Source organism: Bolinopsis microptera, chromosome 7 (genome assembly GCF_026151205.1).
Source record: "Bolinopsis microptera isolate Bmic1 chromosome 7, MBARI_Bmic_1.0, whole genome shotgun sequence".
Classification (NCBI taxonomy): Eukaryota; Metazoa; Ctenophora; class Tentaculata; order Lobata; family Bolinopsidae; genus Bolinopsis; species Bolinopsis microptera.
The window spans coordinates 11322176-11345056 of NC_087078.1; the positions used below are offsets into that span (position 1 = coordinate 11322176).

At 40.2% G+C, this 22881-nt stretch overlaps 1 protein-coding gene across 1 annotated transcript in view; it reads left to right on the forward strand.

Moving 5' to 3' along the window:
* The window catches only part of LOC134818887 (mitochondrial substrate carrier family protein S-like), a 111541-nt gene that overhangs the window by 70637 nt on the left and 18023 nt on the right, over positions 1-22881 (forward strand). The window contains exons 2-3 of the mRNA XM_063828590.1: positions 7583-7738; positions 17262-17305. Of these exons, the coding sequence (XP_063684660.1) occupies positions 7705-7738; positions 17262-17305 (78 nt within the window). The 5' untranslated portion in view covers positions 7583-7704. The remainder of the gene's footprint in view (positions 1-7582; positions 7739-17261; positions 17306-22881) is intronic.

A 22881-nucleotide genomic window follows, 5' to 3' on the forward strand; every position in this document is an offset into this window, starting at 1 on the left:
AAGGAAGACACCACCAATTTCTAATTCCGACAATAAACGTTTTGAACCAAAAACTATAATCTCCGTTTTTGTAGGATTCAGTAGAAGGAAGTGATCCGTCATCCAGCTCTCAATTTCTTGAAAGCAGGAAGGCAGGTCTTCGCTAAGGACCTCATATTCTGTAGCAGACGAAAATGACTTGTAAATCTGATGATCATCAGCATAGCCATGGATCAGAAATTGCTTTGATTTTACAGAAGAATAAATGGAGCGGATGTAGATATTGAACAACACAGGGCCAAGGACTGAGCCCTGTGGGACACCAAACTTTATAACAATTTCTTCAGATTCTAGGTCACCGATCTTGACTTTTTGACAACGGCCACGGATGAAGCTGGTGAACCATTTTAGGGCAGTTCCCTCAATCCCAATCTCATACTTCAATATGTTGATTAATTTGCTGTGATCAACAGTGTCGAATGCAGCACTCAGGTCTAAAAGCATTACAACTGTAGCTGTGTTTTCATTGCTGGCTATAAGGAGGTCATTGACTATGGTAATGAGGAGTGTCTCTGTGCTATGATGCTTTTTGTAACCAGACTGGTGGTCAATGTTGAGATTATTCTTGGTTAGATGTTCATTAAGGCATTTTAATACAAAGCGCTCAATGAGTTTACCGATGAATGTAAGATTAGAGATGGGCCTATAATTCTTTAAGTTCTCAGTGTCTAGGGAATCACCTTTGATAAGAGGAGTGAGATGTGCTAGCTTGATTCCCTCCATACTCCCGGTTGAAAGGGAAACGTTGATAATATCACAAAGGGTAGGAAGGATTAGCTCAAGGTGCTCTGACAGGAGTTCTTTAGGTAGTGGATCAATCGATGAGGTTTTGATGCCAGATTCTTTGATCATTTCTTTAACTTCAAAAATAGTAGCTTTTCTAAATTCAGATAATGCCTGGCCATTAAAGTTTGGAGAGCTATTAGTCACAGTAGTGTTGGGAAATGACGCACGGATTTTCTCAATTTTTTCAGTAAAATAATGGTTAAAGTCATTTACAGTTTCCTGAAGATTTTCTGAAGATGGTAATGTGAGGTTCTTTTCTTTATCCAGGAAAGTGTCTACAAATTTGTAGAGGCTCTTTTGTGAATGTTTGTATTTTTGGAAAGTATTAGAGAAAAACAGCTTTTTCTTTTTGTCAGCTAGCTCTGAACAGTGCTCTCGCAAATGAACGAAGATAGAATGATCAATGTCAAGACTTGACTTTTTCCAGGCTGTCTCTGCTTTCCTTCTTTCGGCTCTTGCAACTTTGTATTCACCATCAAACCAGGGGGCTGTGGGAATATCTTTGATGGTTTTGGAATATTCTGGAGCATGTAAATTGAGAATATGTTGACACCCATTATCAAATTGAGTCACAACATCACAGAAGCTCTTTCCTTCAAAAACCAACTCAGATAGAGCAACAGATAAATCACCTTTAAATTGTTCCTGATCTATGTCTCTGATCTTTCTAAAGCGTATGACTTTTTCACATTTGTCAATGTCAGGAGGCTTATGAAGCTGAAATACAATTGGATAATGGTCACAGGATGGAAAGCTTTTGGCCATGTTTTGCATCACCTCAACGGAATTTTGATCTACTACTTTGTGTGAAGCAATGACAGGATCAAGAATGTGACCTTTTTTATGTGTTGGTGAGAAGACAAGTTGATGAAGCCCAAAAGATGATAGTATGGTGCTCCACTCACTCACATGAGCAGAGATTCTATCTAGGTGCATATTAACATCCCCACATAACAAGAAATGCTTGTATTTAGAAAATGCATCAGTCAAGAAATCTTCAAAATCAGAAAGGAACTTTCCCAAGGACCCAGGTGGACGGTAGATACAAGAGCAGAATACGACAGACCCATCAACCAGTTTCAGTTTTGCATTAATTGCCTCAAATGAACCGTCATTGTTGGCAAAAACTTTGATTAGACGAACACATGATTTGTAGATTATGGCAACACCTCCACCTGATTTGTCTTTGCGATGCATTTGGTAAAGTTTAAAAGAAGAACTATACCTATTTCGCAAGAGCTGCTAGCAGGCACTATAAATATAATACACTTAAAATCTTATTACTATTATTTGAATATTTCTTGAAACTGTGTTTGAAAATGATCTCTTAATTTCTCAGCTAGGCTTAACGAGCAAAATGTTTTGCCAACGGCGAACTGTCCTCCATTAATATCCATCTGTCAACAGATTCTGGAAAGGATGCAGCTTCCGGCCATCTAATCCTGCCATAAACATTGAATATTTTTACCGGCATGGTTGACACGACGACAGTCGACACGTCTGAATGTCACGCTGTTTTGACATTCAGGCTGTAGAGCACAGTGCATGCTACTTTTAGAAAACTCTAAGATTATGGCCCCCCATGAAGAAAATTATTCCCCTGCTGGATCTAGAAAAAAATGTCCAACATTTTCCAGGATAGATTTCAAAATACTTAGCTTTTCAGTTAAAAATTATATTTAGGCTTCAATAACTTATCAAACCACTTTTTCGTTAAAGGATGAAAAAATTTGTTTCACTGTACATTTCTCGAATAAAAAATGATCATTCTGGCTAGGGCTGTACTGTGTTATCTATCCCTGAACCTGCGCCACATTTTCATTATTGTTGTTATCGGTCATTCTTTGCATCAAAATGATATTGCAGTTGGATCATAAGAACTTTGTAGTAGCAAAAGTCAATTTATAAACTTAACACTGATCCTTTTTAGCCTTTTGAACTCAAAATAAATTTTTAAAGCATGAACTCAAATGTCTCAGATATTTTTGATAAGTAGTTGCTTGTCACTTGCACTGGTTTTCATCTAACCATGTGCTTTCGCGCCACTGCGGGCGCGCTTGTTTCACAAGCGCAAGGGCTCTGGATAGAGCAACACTGGTTAGATATGGACAACAGACATAGTTTTTGTTATAAATACTATAACAAAGACTGGACTCAATGTGATGAGAAATACTAAAATGGGCCCACCCAGTCTAGTTATTGGTTAGGGTTAGGGTTAGCCGTTGTAGCGAGATGCACTAGTGGGCGGTTGATCGGCGAGATGCACCACTTGGCTGCCGAGCTGCAAAGGATTGACATCGTGAATCAAAGTTAGCCATCAGGGTTAGGGTTAGGGTGACAAATATTAAAAAGTAGTAGACTCATGCAGCTCCTCCAGCGCACCTAATTTTACTGATCTGGAGGTCCCATTTCAAAAAATTTGTGTTTTTCTAAAATCAGTCACACGCTAGTTTGCTATTATACCCCTCCAACAACCAGTGGCGTAGCGTTAGTAACTGATTTAATTTGGCGCCCCCCCCCCCCCCCCGGCGGCTCGAAAAAGTCGCCCAAATTTTTTGTGTCCCTAAAAAAAGGTCGGGTACCCTTTTTTGGCGCCCCCTACAGCTTTTTTGCGCCCCTGGAGCAAAAAAAGGACCCTACAAATTTTTTTCACACCGACTGAGCGCTAAATTGGACAGGGGAATACACCAATAAGGCGTTATTTTCAGTGAGAGGTCATAAAATTGAAGAAAAATTCAAAAAAAATTCAAAAAAAATTCAAAAAAAATTCAAGAAAAATTCAAGAAAAATTCAAGAAAAACCTAGGGGTCACTTTTCGTTGAGAAAGGGCGCCTTTTTGGCGCCCCTCGGCGTAGCCGGGGTGGCCGGGGCAGCGTTACGCCACTGCCAACAACGTAAATGATTGGCACCGTTGTATTTTCTGAGATCGTGTCTATTTTGGCTGGCAGTCTGTCTAGCAGGTTCTTCCAGCTTGAAAACTCTCCTCCAGGCCTGTAGACAGTATAGTAGCAAAAATTGTGTTGTATGACCTAACATAGCACATGACCAGTTCAACTCGTTTTAGTATAAAATCTAATCATACAACATTGAACAGTAAACAGTAAACATTAACGGCTTTTAAAATTGTAATCTTTGACTGAAACATGAAAGCTCTGATCCCAATCCTAAAATTCAAATTCAAAATTAATTGATTTTAATATTTGATTGACGATGTCAATCCGTCGAGATCATTGCTTTGCGCGCGATGCAAGTATGCTAGTTCGCGCGGCGCGTCGAAGTCCTCCAATTATAATATATAAAAATCAAGTTTTACGTTTTAGCTATTACATTATACAAAGCTAAAGTTACATTGCATTTGATTGACGCGGACGATGTCAACCCTTCCAAATTGTTGCGTTAGCTTTGCGAAGCAGAGCAATTCGATTTTTGATCTCGCCTCATCAGCAAAAAAATGCTAGTTTGCGCGGCGCGTCGAAGCGGCGAAATCCTCCATGAACAATCAACATTACAATTATTTTGATATTATACTTTTTATACTAATGGAAACAATGATATGATATTGCATTGCAATATAAATTGCATACTATTATCATGTGGCCGGACGCGGATTTTCTTACTGGGCGGCGCTTGCCGCTCAGCCGGTCATTCCGCTGTTTATGAACATAATAGCCTTGGGTCCCCAGGTAAATATTTTTTAGCCATGCTGCACATGCAGTTTCCACACATTCAATTCATTTGTTTTATCAAATCATGGATAAATTGTAAGCGCTTACATAACAGCTTTAAACCATTGTTTATTGATTTCAATTTGGATGTGTACTGTTCAATAATAAGTTAGTGCAAATGTCGGAATATTGAGGTTTCTGGAGTTGTGTCTTGCTATTTTTTTTATGTAAATGGAGTCTTTTGATATAATATATAATGGTAGTTTGTGGTGAGGCTATTCCTCAGGTTAGTGCACTGTTGAGAGTTATGCCAGCGATCCCACGAGTGTTAACCACTTGGCCGTCCCCAACCGTACACTGTTCCTACCTTAAATCCAAGGGAACCTCTTCTTGCCTATTGTAATCTGTTGACACCATAGATGTTCTATATCTGGGACCCCAGGCCATAATGTTCATAAACATGTAAAAATGCAGCGGGATGACAGGCTGAGTGCCACCCATGAGTAAAGATGTTCTCCTAAATAGGGAACAAACCTTGACCCCGGTGTACGTGGCTATAATAGAGATTTGGCGGAATGGCAGGCTGGGGGCCCCCAATGAGGCCACGGTCCAGCAAGGAAAGAGTCAATAGGGAATCTTAGCCACCACAGACAACTGTGAAGTCTCCGGATGCTTTGTTAATGTAAAAAAACCCATTGGTGTAGGAAAGCACGTTCCTCACAGTTTGCACCCTCTTTGAGATTGATTATTGTAAGCATATTTATATTTTCAAAATCGCCCCAAAAATACTAAATTGGTTCAAAAAAAATTTCCCGGATTTATCAATTCACATTGCCAAATTTCAATCCTGAAAAGCAAATTTTCTAAGAGAGACTAAAATATTTATTTCTTTTTCCAACCACACTTATTATTTTATTTTAAAAAAATCCCCCCTCCTCACAATCTTCCTACATCGATGATAATCACCCTCTTTAGTAGTTATGCAGTTCCCAGCACTGGTAAAAACCACATGTCCAAACAAAACTTGCCTCCTTAATGAATACATATTTAAACTTATACCAATTGTTAAAAACTCATTTATTGTATACTTTTCACAGCTGCAAATAACAATTGCTTGATAATTGACAGAGCTTAATAGGTTCTCATATAACAATTGACGAGGGTTAAACGTTTGTTTGAAATAGTTTATGTTTGCTAATTAATAATGAATAATTATCATGTCTGCTGTCGCTAACCAGTGGCGTAACGTTGCCTGTTGGCGCCCCCCTGCCGAAAAGGCGCCCCCCTGTTGGCGCCCCCTCTCCTTTTGGTGCCCCTCCCTAAGATTGAAAAAATTAGGCGATTTAAGAGGATACGCCGGTAAAATCTCTAAAAAAGTGTGTATCTAGAGCAAAACGCGCAGTTTTGCTAGTACTTTAGTTAAGTTTTCGAAATTGTCCCACATTCAAACGACGATTTGGTGCCCCCCTAAGACGGCGCCCCCCTGCACAGCAGGGTCAGCAGGGCCCTTCGTTACGCCACTGTCGCTAACCTGCTAACCTTTCTTGGATATCCTCTTGTTAAGCGTATCTGCCTTATCTAGTCAGGATTTAAGGCCACAGGGGGGGGGGGGGGGGGGGGGAGGGGGGGGGGGGGGGGGGGGGGTCCGAGGTCGATTTTGAGATTTTGAGATATGTTTTAGAGCTTGATCTAAATTTTCAAATGCTTTTGTCCTTACCGAAAACAAAGTTTCCTATTTTAAGATATCGCGCGTTGAATCTTGAGGTTTACAGGTGTAATTCTATTGTAAATGAAAACTTTAAATGAAATCGTGTTCAAAACCTATCTTCTTTTTCAGTTTATGACTTAGAACCTTGTAACTTGGCAACAATGTTCTTCAAGGTATTTTGAGTTTTTGTTATGTAACGATTTATGATATCTTGCTCCAAAGCTGAGATATGAGGTTAACCATGAGTGCAGGTTACAAAATTTAAAATGGTTAACCTCATAAAAAGAGTTAGGAGCGAAATTACAACAATCGTTACATAACAAACTTTTAAATTTATGTCAGGAACATAAGTTCCAAATTTGAGGAGAAATGGATAAAAACTCTAGGAGAAGATAGATTTTGAAGTCAAAAATTCGAGGTTTTCAGGAGCGGCAAAAAACTGTTTTTTATGTTATGTGATTTTTGAGTATTTTGCCTTTATTTGTATATTTTTCAAAGTTTAACTGCTGAAATAACACAAAAACAATGAAAACAAAGCTTATCGTAGTTTTCAGTTGTAATGGCATTAATATTTCTGCCCTCCATTATCGATTTATCAAAAAAATGAGGTTAAATGAGAATTGGTTAACCTCATTTATAAAAAAAAGTAAAATAGCTACAGACAAATGAGTGGTGGCAAAGTATCCACCACAAAAATATATATTGATTCAAAGCATAATATTTTTTGCATTTTTTGAAGCCTCTACCCCCCCCCCCCTGGCCTTAATTTGCAGTTTTACACTTCTGTTTTCTTTATAGTTTCACCCTCGTCCAAGGTGAGATGCACAATCTCTACTGTCATTTAAGTATCCTTTACAGCTGAGCATAAGGTTTAAATTTAAATTATTTTTTAGTGCTGTATAAAAACAACATTAATTTGTTATTATTATTATTATGTTGGTTGTTGATATCCGTATGAAATTATATCAATATTTACTCAACACAAAGCAACCAATGCATTGGCTGAAATCCAAAATAACATCCCATCTATCACCTTAGATGAAGGTTAATTTATGTTATTTTTATCATTTACGTACCATGTAAAATCTGTTATTGCATCACAATCATAAAGAGCTTTTCAGCATGACCTTAAATATCCACGTAGTGAAGCCATTATTTTCATAATTATTTCAGTCTCCTGCTAAATAATCTCATTACTGATGCAGCTTCCAGCCGCTTTTGCATGCCTGTACATTACGCAGCCATATGACTTTATAACTTAAATCAACATTTCTACAAAGAGGTCCTAATTTATAGTATTAAACTAATTTGAGGTCCTAATTTATAGTATTAAACTAATTTGATGTTTTGTTTATGTTATTACCTCACACAAATTCTCTGACAGAGGTATGTCGGGAAGCAAAAGACTCTGCTGACTGTCCACCGTGTGAATAGTTAGCCACACGCGGCCCACAACACCAAGCAAAACTAACAACGACACAGCTGGTATGAAATGGTAAAGTTAATATGACAGAAGGATACATCGCAGGATCGGTCGCTGGTATGTGTCAATCTTCTTCTTCTATCTTTATATTTACTGGTGTTCTGTACTAGTCTGTACAAATATATATTAACTTAAATAACTGGGGTTCGCCACCCTAGGCCACACGAAAGAGCACCGGCTCTCATTTTATAGTCTTTAACATTTAATATAAGATAAATATGAAATAGTATGGGAACATATAATATGAATTGAGATCTGTATAATATAATATTGATCTCAACGGCAATATGATATGTGTTAAGTGATAAAGTATTAAATAGTATGCGAAAAAGAACCGTAAAAGATTGAAAATGGTCCTTGACCCATAGCACAGTTTCTGAAGCACATCGCAATCATGAAGTATGCTGTATGTGTAAAATGTAATTGTTTGATACTGCGTAGTCTACAGCGGTCTACCGACTAAAGTCGGGAGTCAGGACAATACTGATTATAAGTCTGGTGCACACCGATAAAAAACCCCATCTTATTATTGGGACATCAAAACCCATCTATCAATGGGTGCCTCGGATCTGGAAAACATGACCTGATTTGTAACGGCAATACTTATAATACTTCCGGTCAGTAAATGTTAGAGTAATTGATCGCATTGCTTGTGGCAGGTACTAACTATACCAAAATGACTTGAATGTTTATTAACTCCTCGAGGCAGACCCCCATAGTCATTTATGCTTATCATGGGTCTTTTAAATTCAATTTAAGGCAGTAAAATAATCACCCTACTGAGTATGTTTTCTTTTGTCTGATATAATAATCATAATGCAACATTGCAACTATGAAAAATGAATCTGAGGCATGCTGTATTAAAAAAGGGACTAAAAACTTGGAAGATATGGGGTATTTATTATAAAAGCCCCCTCCCGGGTTGCAACATTGCCACGTTACGCAAATAATTGCCGCGCTAACGAAATATTTGCCATCTTAGCAAAATATGCGCCGTGTTATGATGTATTTGCCAGGCTGCGCGTGATGATGCAAATATTTCATAAGGAGGCGAATTTTACGTTAGGAAAATGCGCATTCTTAGCAAAATATTTGCCAAACGGTCTGACGCGCGTTGCACGCTTTTTAAAGTTTGTTTACGCGAGAATGAAATATTCGCATTGTTAGCAAAATATTTGCCTCCTTATAATTTATTTGCGCGAGAGTTAAATCTACGCTTTCTTAGCAAAATATTCGCCACCTTATAATTTATTTGCGCGAGAGTTAAATCTACGCTTTCTTAGCAAAATATTCGCCACCTTATAATTTATTTGCGGGAGAGTTAAATCTACGCTTTCTTAGCATAATATTTGCCGCCTTATAATTTATTTGCGGGAGAGTTAAGTCTACGCTTTCTTAACAAAATATTTGCCGCCTTATGTTTTACAAATACATGTCCTTATAGTTATACTTATACTTATGTTTAAACTACTCATGTTAACATATTGATTTAATATTTGTTGAACTGGAAGGCACGGTAATTGAACTTTAGCTCTTTATACACTGAAGTACACCAAGAAGCTACCTATCATTCTTTAAGTTCAAAGTTGTTATAGTGTTAGCAGTTAAAACTTTGAACTTCATCCCGTTTCAAATTTCAAACTTCAGTACGAATTATTGCACTTATGCGCCGGACGCCGGTTATATTTATAATGAGGTCCAGAACACACGCTTAAAGTTAATATGTGTTTATTTACCAATTGAACTTTAGCTGATGTTAATTATAACTGTGTACGATTATAACGGTAACAGCTTCGATGTTTTTACAAAACAGCATATTCCTAACTTAAGTGCGGTACCTATGACCTAGACTTTACTCCGCTAGAAACAATAAAATTCAAAGAATTGGACACTAGGGAAGCTTCAAGCTACCTAGCGAACTTTAGTGTTCGAAATAGAACTTAGAGTTTCAGTACGTCCGTATCGCACGTTTCAAACCACAGCACGTGAATCAATAGGTAATGCCGGATATAATGAGCTGGCACACACGTTGAATAATGTATGATTATATTCATTTAGTTTTACCAATTGTAGTATGTTCTCATGCACTAACAACTAAGTGCTGTGCATCGTGCGAACGACAACTTCGAAGTCTTTGCACTTGCAGAACCTGAACATTACCGGAACTAAAGTTGATCAGAACTAAAGTGGGAATATATTGAAATATCTAATCTGACGAACTAAAGTCGTCCGATGAAGTCATTGTGCGCTTCAGCTACCACAATTTTTTATTATCACCTGGCCTCACATATTGGAATTATGCTAAAAACTAGTAAAAAGTAAAAGCGATCATGATGTGTAGGTACGACACCGACTTTACGTTTAATTTTAACACAATACATTGATCAATCAATATGATTGCAACCAGGTACCGATCACATATTATATTATTAAGAGGTAGTAAGATTTAAATATTGACACAATTATATAACATCACAACATGGTGAAAATATGTCTATTTTGTTAAAGAACAATTATTAGTATTACTCCTTGTGAATTATGTTATGTTCATAAAATAGCTAATTCATCTATGGATATGATGATCCAGTAACATCATATCCTAATTGAGTTACGTTTCTTTACAAACTTAAAACTTCGTGATATTTCAATCGATTTTACTCGAATTCTTTAAATAATATTTGCCTAACGGTCTGACGCACGTTGCACGCTTTTTTAAGTTTGTTTACGCGAGAATGAAATCTTCGCATTGTTAGCAAAATATTCGCCTCCTTATAATTTATTTGCGCGAGAGTTAAATCTACGCTTTCTTAGCAAAATATTCGCCTCCTTATGATTTATTTGCGCGAGGATTGAATACGCGCGTTTTTAAGTTCTTAGCAAAATATTTATTTGAACGAAAGCTCAAAATTTACCGAGAAATCGACCTTTTTATTAACTCATTTTGATGACTGTTTCTGATCAGAAATTTCACGAAAAATCGATTTAACTAGGTTTCAGAACCTATAAACAATTCCTTATCCCTCAAAATTGATTTTTTATAGTTAATACGAGCAACAAGCAACATATATTTGGATCCTATGGTTCTACTCATGATATGACCTAGGGAGTTAAGCTGAAACCGAAAGATCGAGGCAATCGAACAGGTACTAACACAATTTTCAGATAGAAATGTTCGTTGCAATATGTTTATTGCAGCTTTGCAACTTGAGCGAAGTAAAGAGCAAAGTACAAAAAAACACAGCAGGCAAGCAACTCATTTTGGTGACTATTCCTCATTTAACTGCTAACGTTGCACGAGAAATCGATTCAGGACCAGAAAGAGAGTCAAGACCAGAGAGAGAGTCAGGACCAGAGCAAGTCTGAAACACAGAGAGATTCAGGACCAGAGAGACAGAGTCAGGACCAGAGAGAGTCAGGACCAGAGAGAGTCAGGACCAGAGACAGCCAAGACAAGATACACTCAGGACCAGAGAAAGAGTCAGGACCAAAGAGAGTCTTGACAAAAGAGACAGCCAAGACAAGATACACTCAGGACCAGAGACAGTCAGAACCAGAGAGAGAGTTAGGACCAAAGAGAGTCAGGACCAGAGAGAGAGCCAGGACCAGAGAGAGACGGGACCAGAGAGAGTCAGGACCAGAGCGTGGCCCAAAATCATAGAGAGGCAGGACCAGAGAGAGAGAGTCAGGACCAGAGAGCGAGTCAAGACCAGAGAGAGAGAGAGTCAGGACCAGATCAAGTCTGAAACCCAGAGAGAGTCAGGACCAGAGAGAGAGAGAGTCAGGACCAGAAAGAGTCAGGACCAGAGACAGTCAGGACAAGAGACAGTCAGGACCAGAGACAGTCAGGACCAGAGAGAGTTAGGACCAAAGACAGTCAGGACCAGAGAGTGTCCGGACCAGAGAGAGAGTCAGGACCAAAGAGAGTCATGACAAAAGAGAGAGAGTCAGGACCAGAGAGAGTCAGGACCAGAGCTAGGCCTAAAACCAGAGAGAGAGAAAGAGAGAGAGAAAGGGAGAAAGAGAGAGAGAGAGAGACAGAGAGAGAGAGAGAGAGAGAGAGAGAGAGAGAGAGAGAGAGTGAGAGAGAGAGTGAGAGAGAGAGAGAGAGAGAGAGAGAGAGAGAGAGAGAGGGAGAGAGAGAGAGAGTGAGAGAGAGAGAGAGAGAGAGAGAGAGAGAGAGAGAGAGAGAGAGAGAGAGAGAGAGAGAGAGAGAGAGAGAGAGAGGGAGAGAGAGAGAGAGAGAGAGAGAGAGAGAGAGAGAGAGAGAGAGAGAGAGAGAGAGAGAGAGAGAGAGAGATCAGAGAAAGAATCAGGACCAGAGAGAGAGCCAGGACCGACCAGAGAGAGAGAGAGTCAGGACCAGAGAGAGAGTCAGGACCAGAGCAAGTCTGAAACACACAGAGATTCAGGACCAGAGAAAGAGAGAGTTAGGACCAGAGAGAGTCAGGACCAGAGAGAGTCAGGACCAGAGACAGCCAAGACAAGATACACTCAGGACCAGAGACAGTCAGAACCAGAGAGAGAGAGTTAGGACCAAAGAGAGTCAGGACCAGAGAGAGAGTCAGGACAAGAGAGAGTCGGGACCAGAGAGAGTCAGTACCAGAGCGTGGCCCAAAATCATAGAGAGGCAGGACCAGAGAGAGAGAGTCAGGACCAGAGAGCGAGTCAAGACCAGAGAGAGAGAGAGAGTCAGGACCAGATCAAGTCTGAAACCCAGAGAGAGTCAGGACCAGAGAGAGAGAGAGTCAGGACCAAAGAGAGTCATGACAAAAGAGACAGCCAAGACAAGATACACTCAGGACCAGAGACAGTCAGAACCAGAGAGAGAGAGTTAGGACCAAAGACAGTCAGGACCAGAGAGTGTCCGGACCAGAGAGAGAGTCAGGACCAAAGAGAGTCATGACAAAAGAGAGAGAGTCAGGACCATAGAGAGAGAGAGAGAGAGAGAGAGAGAGAGAAAGGGAGAAAGAGAGAGAGAGAGAGAGAGAGAGAGAGAGAGAGAGAGAGAGAGAGAGAGAGAGAGAGAGAGAGAGAGAGAGAGAGAGAGAGAGAGAGAGAGAGAGAGAGAGAGAGAGAGAGAGAGAGAGAGATCAGAGAAAGAGAGATCAGAGAAAGAGAGATCAGAGAAAGAGAGATCAGAGAAAGAGAGATCAGAGAAAGAGAGATCAGAGATAGAATCAGGACCAGAGAGAGAGAGCCAGGACCGACCAGAGAGAGAAAGAGTCAGGACCAGAGAGAGAGTCAGGACCAGACAGAGTCAGGACCAGAGAGAGAGAGTCAGGACTAGAGAGAGACAGAGTCAGGACCAGAGAGAGAGTCAAGACCAGAGAGAGAGTCAAGACCAGAGCAAGTCTGAAACACAGAGAGATTCAGGACCAGAGAGAGAGAGAGTCAGGACCAGAGAGAGTCAGGACCAGAGAGAGTCAGGACCAGAGCGAGGCCCAAAATCACAGAGAGGCAGGACCAGAGAGAGAGAGTCAGGACCAGAGCAAGTCTGAAACCCAGGGAGAGTCAGGACCAGAGAGAGAGAGAGAGATTCAGGACCAGAGAGAGTCAGGACCAGAGCGAGGCCCAAAATCATGGAGAGGCAGGACCAGAGAGAGAGAGAGTCAGGACCAGAGAGAGAAGAGAGTCAGGACCAGAGAGAGAGAGAGAGAGAGTCAGGACCAGAGAGAGTCAGGACCAGAGCGAGGCCCAAAATCATAGAGAGGCAGGACCAGAGAGAGAGCCAGGACCAGAGAGAGATTCAGGATCAGAGAGAGTCAGGACCAGAGAGAGAGAGCCAGGACCGACCAGAGAGAGAGAGAGTCAGGACCAGAGAGAGAGTCAGGACCAGAGAGAGAGTCAGGACCAGAGAGAGAGTAAGGACCAGAGAGAGTCCCAACCAGAAAGAGACTCAGACTAGAGCGAGGCACACAACCAGAGAGAGTCAGGACCAGAGAGAGAGAGTCAGGACTAGAGAGAATTAGAACCAGAGTGAGGCCCAAAACCATAGAGAGGCAGTACCAGAGAAAGGGAGTCAGGACCAAAGAGAGTCAGGACCAAAGAGAGTCAGGACCAGAGAGAGTCAGGACACGAGAGGCAGGACCAGAGCGAGGCCCAAAATCATACAGAGGTAGGACCAGAGGAGAGAGAGTCAGAACCAGAGAGAGAGTCAGGATAAGAGAGAGAGTCAGGACCAGAGAGAGAGAGTCAGGACCAGAGAGAGAGTCAGGTCCAGAGAGAGAGTCAGGGTCAGAGAGAGACTGAGAGTCAGGATCAGAGAGAGAAAGTCAGGACCAGAGAGCATTAGGACTAGAGCGAGGTTGTTTGTTTGAGTAACATAATAATTTTCAGGAATAAGGAAGCGTAAAAGCGTTATTTGGCTGTAAAACCAACTAAAATCGATTTCTCGTGCAACGTTAGCAGTTGAATGAGGAATAGTCACTAAAATGAGTTGCTTGCCTGTTGTGTTTTTTCGTACTTTTCTCTTTACTTCGCTCAAGTTGCAAAGCTGCAATAAACATATTGCAACGAACATTTCTATCTGAAAATTGTGTTAGTACCTGTTCGATTGCCTCGATCTTTCGGTTTCAGCCTAACTCCCTAGGTCATATCATGAGTAGAACCATAGGATCAAAATATATGTTGCTTGTTGCTCGTATTAACTATAAAAAATCAATTTTGAGGGATAAGGAATTGTTTATAGGTTCTGAAATCTAGTTAAATCGATATTTCGTGCAATTTCTGATCAGAAACAGTCATCAAAATGAATTAATAAAAAAGTCGCTTTCTCGGTAAATTTTGAGCTTTCGTTCAAATAAATATTTTGCTAAGAACTTAAAAACGCGCGTATTCAATCCTCGCGCAAATAAATCATAAGGAGGCGAATATTTTGCTAAGAAAGCGTAGATTTAACTCACGCGCAAATAAATTATAAGGAGGCGAATATTTTGCTAACAATGCGAAGATTTCATTCTCGCGTAAACAAACTAAAAAAGCGTGCAACGCGCGTCAGACCGTTTGGCAAATATTTTTTAAAGAATTCGAGTAAAATCGATTGAAATATCACGAAGTTTTAAGTTTGTAAAGAAACGTAACTCAATTAGGATATGATGTTACTGGATCATCATATCCATAGATGAATTAGCTATTTTATGAACATAACTTAATTCACAAGGAGTAATACTAATAATATAATAATTGTTCTTTAACAAAATAAACATATTTTCACCATGTTGTGATGTTATATAATTGTGTCAATATTTAAATCTTACTACCTCTTAATAATATAATATTTGATCGGTACCTGGTTGCAATCATATTGATTGATCAATGTATTGTGTTAAAATTAAACGTAAAGTCGGTGTCGTACCTACACATCATGATCGCTTTCACTTTTTACTAGTTTTTAGCATAATTCCAATATGTGAGGCCAGGTGATAATAAAAATTGTGGTAGCTGAAGCGCACAATGACTTCATCGGACGACTTTAGTTCGTCAGATTAGATATTTCAATATATTCCCCTGGTGGACTTCAGTGCGTGTTCAGTAGTTGACTTTAGTTCTGGTCAACTTTAGTTCCGGTAATGTTCAGGTTCTGCAAGTGCAAAGACTTCGAAGTTGTCGTTCGCACGATGCACAGCACTTAGTTGTTAGTGCATGAGAACATGCTACAATGGGTAAATGAATATAATCATACATTATTCAACGTGTGTGCCAGCTCATTATATCCGGCATTACCTATTGATTCGCGTGCTGTGGTTTGAAACGCGCGATACGGACATACTGAAACTCTAAGTTCTATTTCGAACACTTAAGTTCGCTAGGTAGCTTCCCTTGTGTCCAATTCTTTGAATTTTATTGTTTCTAGCGGAGTAAAGTCTAGGTCATAGGTACCGCACTTAAGTTAGGAATATGCTGTTTTGTAAAAACATCGAAGCTGTTACCGTTATAATCGTACACAGTTATAATTAACATCAACTAAAGTTCAATTGGTAAATAAACACATATTAACTTTAAGCGTGTGTTCTGGACCTCATTATAAATATAAACGGCGTCCGGCGCATAAGTGCAATAATTCGTACTGAAGTTTGAAATTTGAAACGGGATGAAGTTCAAAGTTTTAACTGCTAACACTATAACAACTTTGAACTTAAAGATTGATAGGTAGCTTCTTGGTGTACTTCAGTGTATAAAGAGCTAAAGTTCAATTACCGTGCCTTCCAGTTCAACAAATATTAAATCAATATGTTAACATGAGTAGTTCAAACATAAATATAACTATAAGGACATGTATTTGTAAAACATAAGGCGGCAAATATTTTGTTAAGAAAGCGTAGACTTAACTCTCCCGCAAATAAATTATAAGGCGGCAAATATTATGCTAAGAAAGCGTAGATTTAAATCTCCCGCAAATAAATTATAAGGTGGCGAATATTTTGCTAAGAAAGCGTAGATTTAACTCTCGCGCAAATAAATTATAAGGTGGCGAATATTTTGCTAAGAAAGCGTAGATTTAACTCTCGCGCAAATAAATTATAAGGAGGCGAATATTTTGCTAACAATGCGAATATTTCATTCTCGCGTAAACAAACTTTAAAAAGCGTGCAACGCGCGTCAGACCGTTTGGCAAATATTTTGCTAAGAATGCGCATTTTCCTAACGTAAAATTCGCCTCCTTATGAAATATTTGCATCATCACGCGCAGCCTGGCAAATACATCATAACACGGCGCATATTTTGCTAAGATGGCAAATATTTCGTTAGCGCTGCAATTATTTGCGTAACGTGGCAATGTTGCAACCCGGGAGGGGGCTTATAAAGGTGGAAAAGACGGCGGGACTTTTGAAAGTTCATGATAAAGTTTTTTAAATATTTTGAAGAGACAAACAAATGAGATTACCTGAAAATGCCAAAATAATTCTGTTTTTACACTTCGAATGACTTCGATATAGTCAGGTACGTATATCAACACAGTTCCTTGCCATCAGTACTTTTAGAGTTAAAATAAGCAATTCCATGATCAAAATGGTCGCTAAACATCTAATCTAACCATCTATACTATATTTTAAACTTGACGAAATCCCCCCCGGCAACAGGGACACTGAAAATTGACCAAAAACCGACCCTCTGGTGAGGTCAATTTCAGCTCGCAAATAGAGTTGAAAACTCGCAATTTTTAGCAGGGTTGTGAAAAAGGATAGGAATAGGAGATAGTATTCTTAGAATTTTAATTAAGGCTTTAAATTTTCTATAATTAACGTCGGAAGTGAGGTAAAATAAACGTTAAAATAATGGGGTAATTTCATTCAAGGTTACCTGCGTCGTTGCTTAGCAACATCAAGAGATTGCACGTGCGCGAGCAAGAACAGATTAACAAAGCGCGTTGCCATGCTTTATACTGATACGTCATAAGTTATAACTAGCTCACATTTACGTTCACGATATCACTATTTATAACTTTGGTTGTGATCGATATTTTTCGATGCGGTAGAAAGTATGGTCTAGGGAATCTGAATACTTTCAACTATATCGTCATTTTCATTACGTAAGATTCTTGAAATAATGTTATATTTTGATTAGATTTTTAATTTTTCAGGAGCAACAGGATTAGTGGTTGGACACCCATTTGACACGATCAAAGTAAGTAAATTACAGTTACTTTGAAATTCATAAACTAAAAATTTGCAAGGAAGGTGAAATGCAGTCGGTTGGATGATCTAACTGATTAGTAAATTTCATTTACTTTTTGAAGGTTATTAAACTACACAATATTTGTAGGCTGGCGCCCCAATGTGTTGCAAAGTTTCATCGCCCCTTGCTGATACAGTAATAACTAATTCACTCAGACAGTTATACCTCTTACTATATTTATCTAACGTTTAGTTATGTCTCATACCAAGTTGTACCAAGGAAATTCTTGTAGGAACTCTTAATGTACGAACAATAAGAGAACAATACAAGAGGGATGAGCTGGGTGTATGCATGAGGGATAGTGGCGTACATATTTTGGGCATTCAGGAGCATCGGGTAGTACATAGCACTGAAATCGAGTATCAAGATCTTGGAAGCTCTCACCTCATAACAACTTCGGCATGGAGAACCAGCAATGGGGCGGCTGCTGGTGGGGTTGGTATTGTCTTGGACAAAAAGACAGTATTCAACTCATTGATTAGTGTATACTCACATGACAGGAGGACGATGGTAGCCAACTTTGCAGGGAACCCGGTCACAACTGTTATTGTGACTTATAGCCCGACAGAGGGGGCGACTGTCGACGAAGCAGAAAACTACTACGACAGCCTTGGTGGTGCCATCGACCAGATACCAGCCCACAACTTACTATTCGTTGTAGGAGACCTCAATGCGCATGTCTCATCATCAGGAAACTGGACATCCTTCCACAAGGGTCCAGCAAACCGAAATGGTAGACTGCTAGAGGATATGCTGTTGGAGCGACAGCTAGGAAATCACAAACACCAGATTTCAGAAGCGAAGAGGTAAACTCTGGACATATCTCTCAGATATGAGTCAAAGTAAATCTCAAATCGACTTCATCATTTGCCGGAAGAAATGGCGGAACTCCGTCAAGAACTCCGAAGCATATGGTAGTTTCCACAGTATTGGCTCGGATCACAGAGTAGTCGTAGCAAGGGTAAAGCTTAGTCTACGGATAAGCAAGACGGAGAAGAGGGCTCCGGTTCTGGACTGGTCTAAACTTAAAACTGATATCGCTCTACAAGAGAGGTACACAGTGGAAGTTAAAAACCGCTTTTCCATACTTGAAAAGGATGATCAGACGGCAACAGAAAGGTACCAATGCTTTATTGATGCGAATAGGACAACTTCTCGACTTTTACTACCTGAAAAGGAGAAAAAGAAAAGATGTAAAATCTCAGCGACTCCAAGTGTTGAGATTGCCAGGCTGAAGCTGAGGGAATGTAGCATAAAATACCACTCAGATGCTACAGAAGACAACCGAATAGCTGTTCAAGAGGGCAAACAGAAGCTAGGCGATGCTTATCAAGCAGCCAAAGAGCACCTGCTGGAGGGGCAGGTCCGGGAACTGGAGGAAGCAAGTTGGCAGGGCAGACATGCTAAAAGCTGGACCATGATCAACAAGATCACAGGTAAAGCTCCATCATATACTGGCAAAATCAAGGGAAACTCACCAACGGAAAGGGTTCAGAAATGGAAGGACTATTTTGCTACTCTTCTCGGCTCACCACCGACGGTAGAGAACGCAGAAGAGGATATTGATCCAGTCCACCCACCTCTGAATATCGGAACAGAACCGTTTACGTTGGATGAGTACAGGAAAGCAAAGTCCAGCATAAAGGAAGGGAAAGCATGGGGTGACGACAACATAGCAGTGGCGTAACATTGCCTGTTGGCGCCCCCTGCCGAAAAAAGCGCCCCCCTGTTGGCGCCCCCTCCCCTTTTGGTGCCCCTCCCTAAAATTGAACAAATTAGGTGATTTTAAAGAATACTCCGGTAAAATCTCTAAAAAAGTGTGTATCTAGAGCAAAACGCGCAGTTTTGCTAGTACTTTAGTTAAGTTTTCGAAATTGTCCCACATTCAAACGACGATTTGGCGCCTCCCTAAGACGGCGCCCCCCTGCACAGCGGGGTCAGCAGGGCCTTTCGTTACGTCACTGCAACATAGCCCCAGAAGTCTTAAAACGATGCGACCTTGATCAAATTGTCTTAGACTTCTGTAACAATGCTCTATTGAAAGGTGAGAAACCAGACCAATGGTCAACTGCCAACATCATACCAATTCCAAAGAAGGGCGACCTTAGCGAACCAATGAACTATCGGGGAATAAGCTTGTCATCCCTAGTTGCCAAGTCTCTAAACAAGATGGTTCTAAACCGGTTGAAGCCAGAAATCGAGACAATTCTGCGTAGAAACCAGAATGGATTCAGACCAGGAAGGTCAACAACTCAACAGATATTGGTACTGAGACGTCTTATAGAGGGTGTCAAGAGTCGGAAACTGCCAGCTGTTCTGACATTTATAGACTTTAAGAAGGCTTTCGACAGTGTACATCGTGGGAAAATGCTAAAGATTCTAGAAGCTTACGGCATTCCAGTCAAAATCGTGCAGCTTATACGGCTCATGTACGAGAAGACAATGGCCAAAGTCCTAACTCCAGACGGAGAAACTGAATTGTTCGAGATACTTGCAGGTGTGTTACAGGGTGATACCTTAGCACCTTACCTCTTTGCAATAGTCATCGACTACTGTATGAGGCAAGCCATAGGCGATGATGCGGAGCGACTTGGACTCACCCTCGAACGTAGAAAAAGCAGAAGAGTGGGGCCCAAGATCATCACCGATGTGGACTTTGCAGATGATATAGCACTTATATCTGAGGACATGGACAAGGCTAACGAGTTCCTGCTCAGAGTAGAATCGGCGGCAGCAAGCGTGGGACTACACATAAACGAAGGCAAGACCAAGGTCATGACACTGAATATGGAGGATCGATCTAGCGACCTACAAAGTCGATCCGGGGAAGCCATAGAAAATGTAGATGATTTCATCTACTTAGGCTCCTGGATTGAGAGCACAGATAGGGAGATAAGGGTTAGAAAGGGAAAAGCGTGGGGTGCCCTACATAGACTGAAGGATATCTGGAAATCCAAACTCTCAAAGAGCCTAAAGATTAGATTGTTCATAGCGGCTTGTGAATCAGTACTGCTCTACGGATCAGAAACCTGGACACTGACAAAGGCTCAAGAGAAAAGTTTGGACGGGACATACACAAAGATGTTGCGTATGGTGCTGGGTATCTCATGGAAGGACAAGGTCAGCAATATAACTTTGTATGGTAGCCTCCCAAGGCTGTCAAACAAGTTACGAAGCAGGAGATTAAAAATGGCGGGACACTGCATCCGACATCCTGAGCTACTTGCCAGTGATTTAGTCTTATGGGAACCTACGCACGGTAGAGCACAGCAAGGCCGACCAAGACAAAGCTACTTGTCTATGTTACTGAAGGAAGTTGGGACAAACTCTAAAGAGGAACTGCGAACCCTGATGCGGGACAGGGATATATGGAGGGGGTTTTCTGGCGTAGATCGGACTTAGCTCCGACATAGTAGTAGTAGTAGTAGTAGTCATACCAAGTTTTGCGATAAATATCGGAAAGTCGCAATATGATAAAGTTATTAATGAAATCAATAATAGAATTTCGAGGAAATCCGTGTGCAGTACCTATCACGAAATGCTGAAATGTGATTTGATTGGGAACTGGGTTTTACTACCCCAGTTAATGTTTACTAAAATAGATATTGAACAGCAATTTAATAAGATAAAAATCGTACCAGCGTACTTTAAAATCTGTATGATTCATGAAATTAAAAGTCGCTATGACCATTAAGAGTTAAATATATTGTTTATATTCCCCATCATGGACTAGTGGCTCAACAAAACTGCGTCGGAAATTAAAGCTCAGCTAAAGCCTGAAGACTATTCAGTCTTGTATAGAAAATAACTACAGCTACCAATATGTCCCTCACAAACATGGTCCAAAACATATCAAAACAGCACACGAAACACACACTCAAAAAAAGTTGTCAACCGTTGCTCTCATCGGCACAATAATTATAAATTTGCCCGTCCTTTATGTAAAACTTTTTGGTCGGTTCTGCAAGTGCCCGCTTCTTCATGTCTTGTACCAGATCTTTCCGGAGCTTCCTCTGTTCGACAGACCGATCAGGGCTCAAGAAAACTGTCTTAAACTTCTCACTCTGCCGCAGGTTCCTGGCATTCCTCAGAATCTGATTAACGATGATCGAGTTTGAGGTGATAACTTTAACTGGTCGCGTTGAGTCAACCGTTTTCTTTTTTCCTATTCTCTGAGCCTCTACTTTTGGCTTTATGCCAATAGTTTCCAGAACTTCACTGACTTGAGATTCGAGCTTCTCTTCTTTTTCCTCGGGCAGGCCGAAGATAAGAAGGTTCCTGCTGCGGTCCTCCTCTGCAACAATAGTCTTGACTACAGACGTCAATGCTTCCGGGCTGATTACTGGAGACTGTGCTGGCAAACTTTGAACGACTGAGCTGTAAGATTGGAACTCCGCTTTCACTGAATCAGCAACTGAACTTGACACAGTTTTCTTCATCGCTTCAAGTTCCTCAGTCTTGCAAGCTGATAGCTCGGCCTGAACACTGATAACCTGCTCTTGCTTCTCAATTAACTGACCCTGAAGTCTGGTCAACACATTCTTGTACGCTTCAACGGTATCCATAAGATAGTTCGTATACTCAAAAGATCGACCACACACATCGACAATCTCCGGCTTATTCAGTCTGTTGAAGTTCTTAGCGTCCGCAATGTCCTTTAACTTTCCGTAAGGCTTGCCAAATTTCTTCAGAGTCTCTTTGCTCCAGGTGAACATCTCATTCCACATGTAATTGATACTTTCCAAGTCCAAATCTGCCATCGTAAAGATCAGCACAACAAGCTAGCAGCGCAGTAGCGGTGTAATTATCAAGAGATAAGCAGTGCGATAACGAGAGCTAACAATTTTAAAACGGCAGTGAACAATTTTAAAACGGCAGTGAACAATTTTAAAACGGCAGTGAATTTGGCTCGATAACCAGGGGGTTTGGCATTGTTCAATTTATTATGAGGCATTACACAGATACAGAAATTAAATTAAAATGTTTATGAACTTATCAACAATTTTGAGGTTTGATCGTCATCTTCTTACAGCGTTCGATGTCTGTGTGAAGGTAAAATGGTGACATCCTCTGGATCAGGTCTGCCGAGTGTTATCGGGATTACTACTGTAGTAGTACAACTATTATCAACAATTTGGTTAAACCCACAAAACTAAGACACATAACATTTTTCTAGTGTCCTAAAATCATGAGATTTGGAACATTATCATCCACTTTACAAGTCTTAAAAAGCACGACTAGTGTTCCAGTCACGAAATTCCAGTCATCAGTCGTTTCTTCATTCCTTCCTCCGCAATCAGACGATTCTTGATTTTCCCACTTATAATGCTTTACTGTATTAATATCTAAACAAAACACGGATATTTTCTCTTCGATAAAATTATGAGACTTAAAGGGTTGTGTAATATTTTATCTCATTTAAAAAATTATAATTGATGTTCACACGTTAGGTCATTATCATTTAACACTACATTGCATAGACCCATAACTTTGAAATATTTTGTAAATAACGTCAAATGAATAAT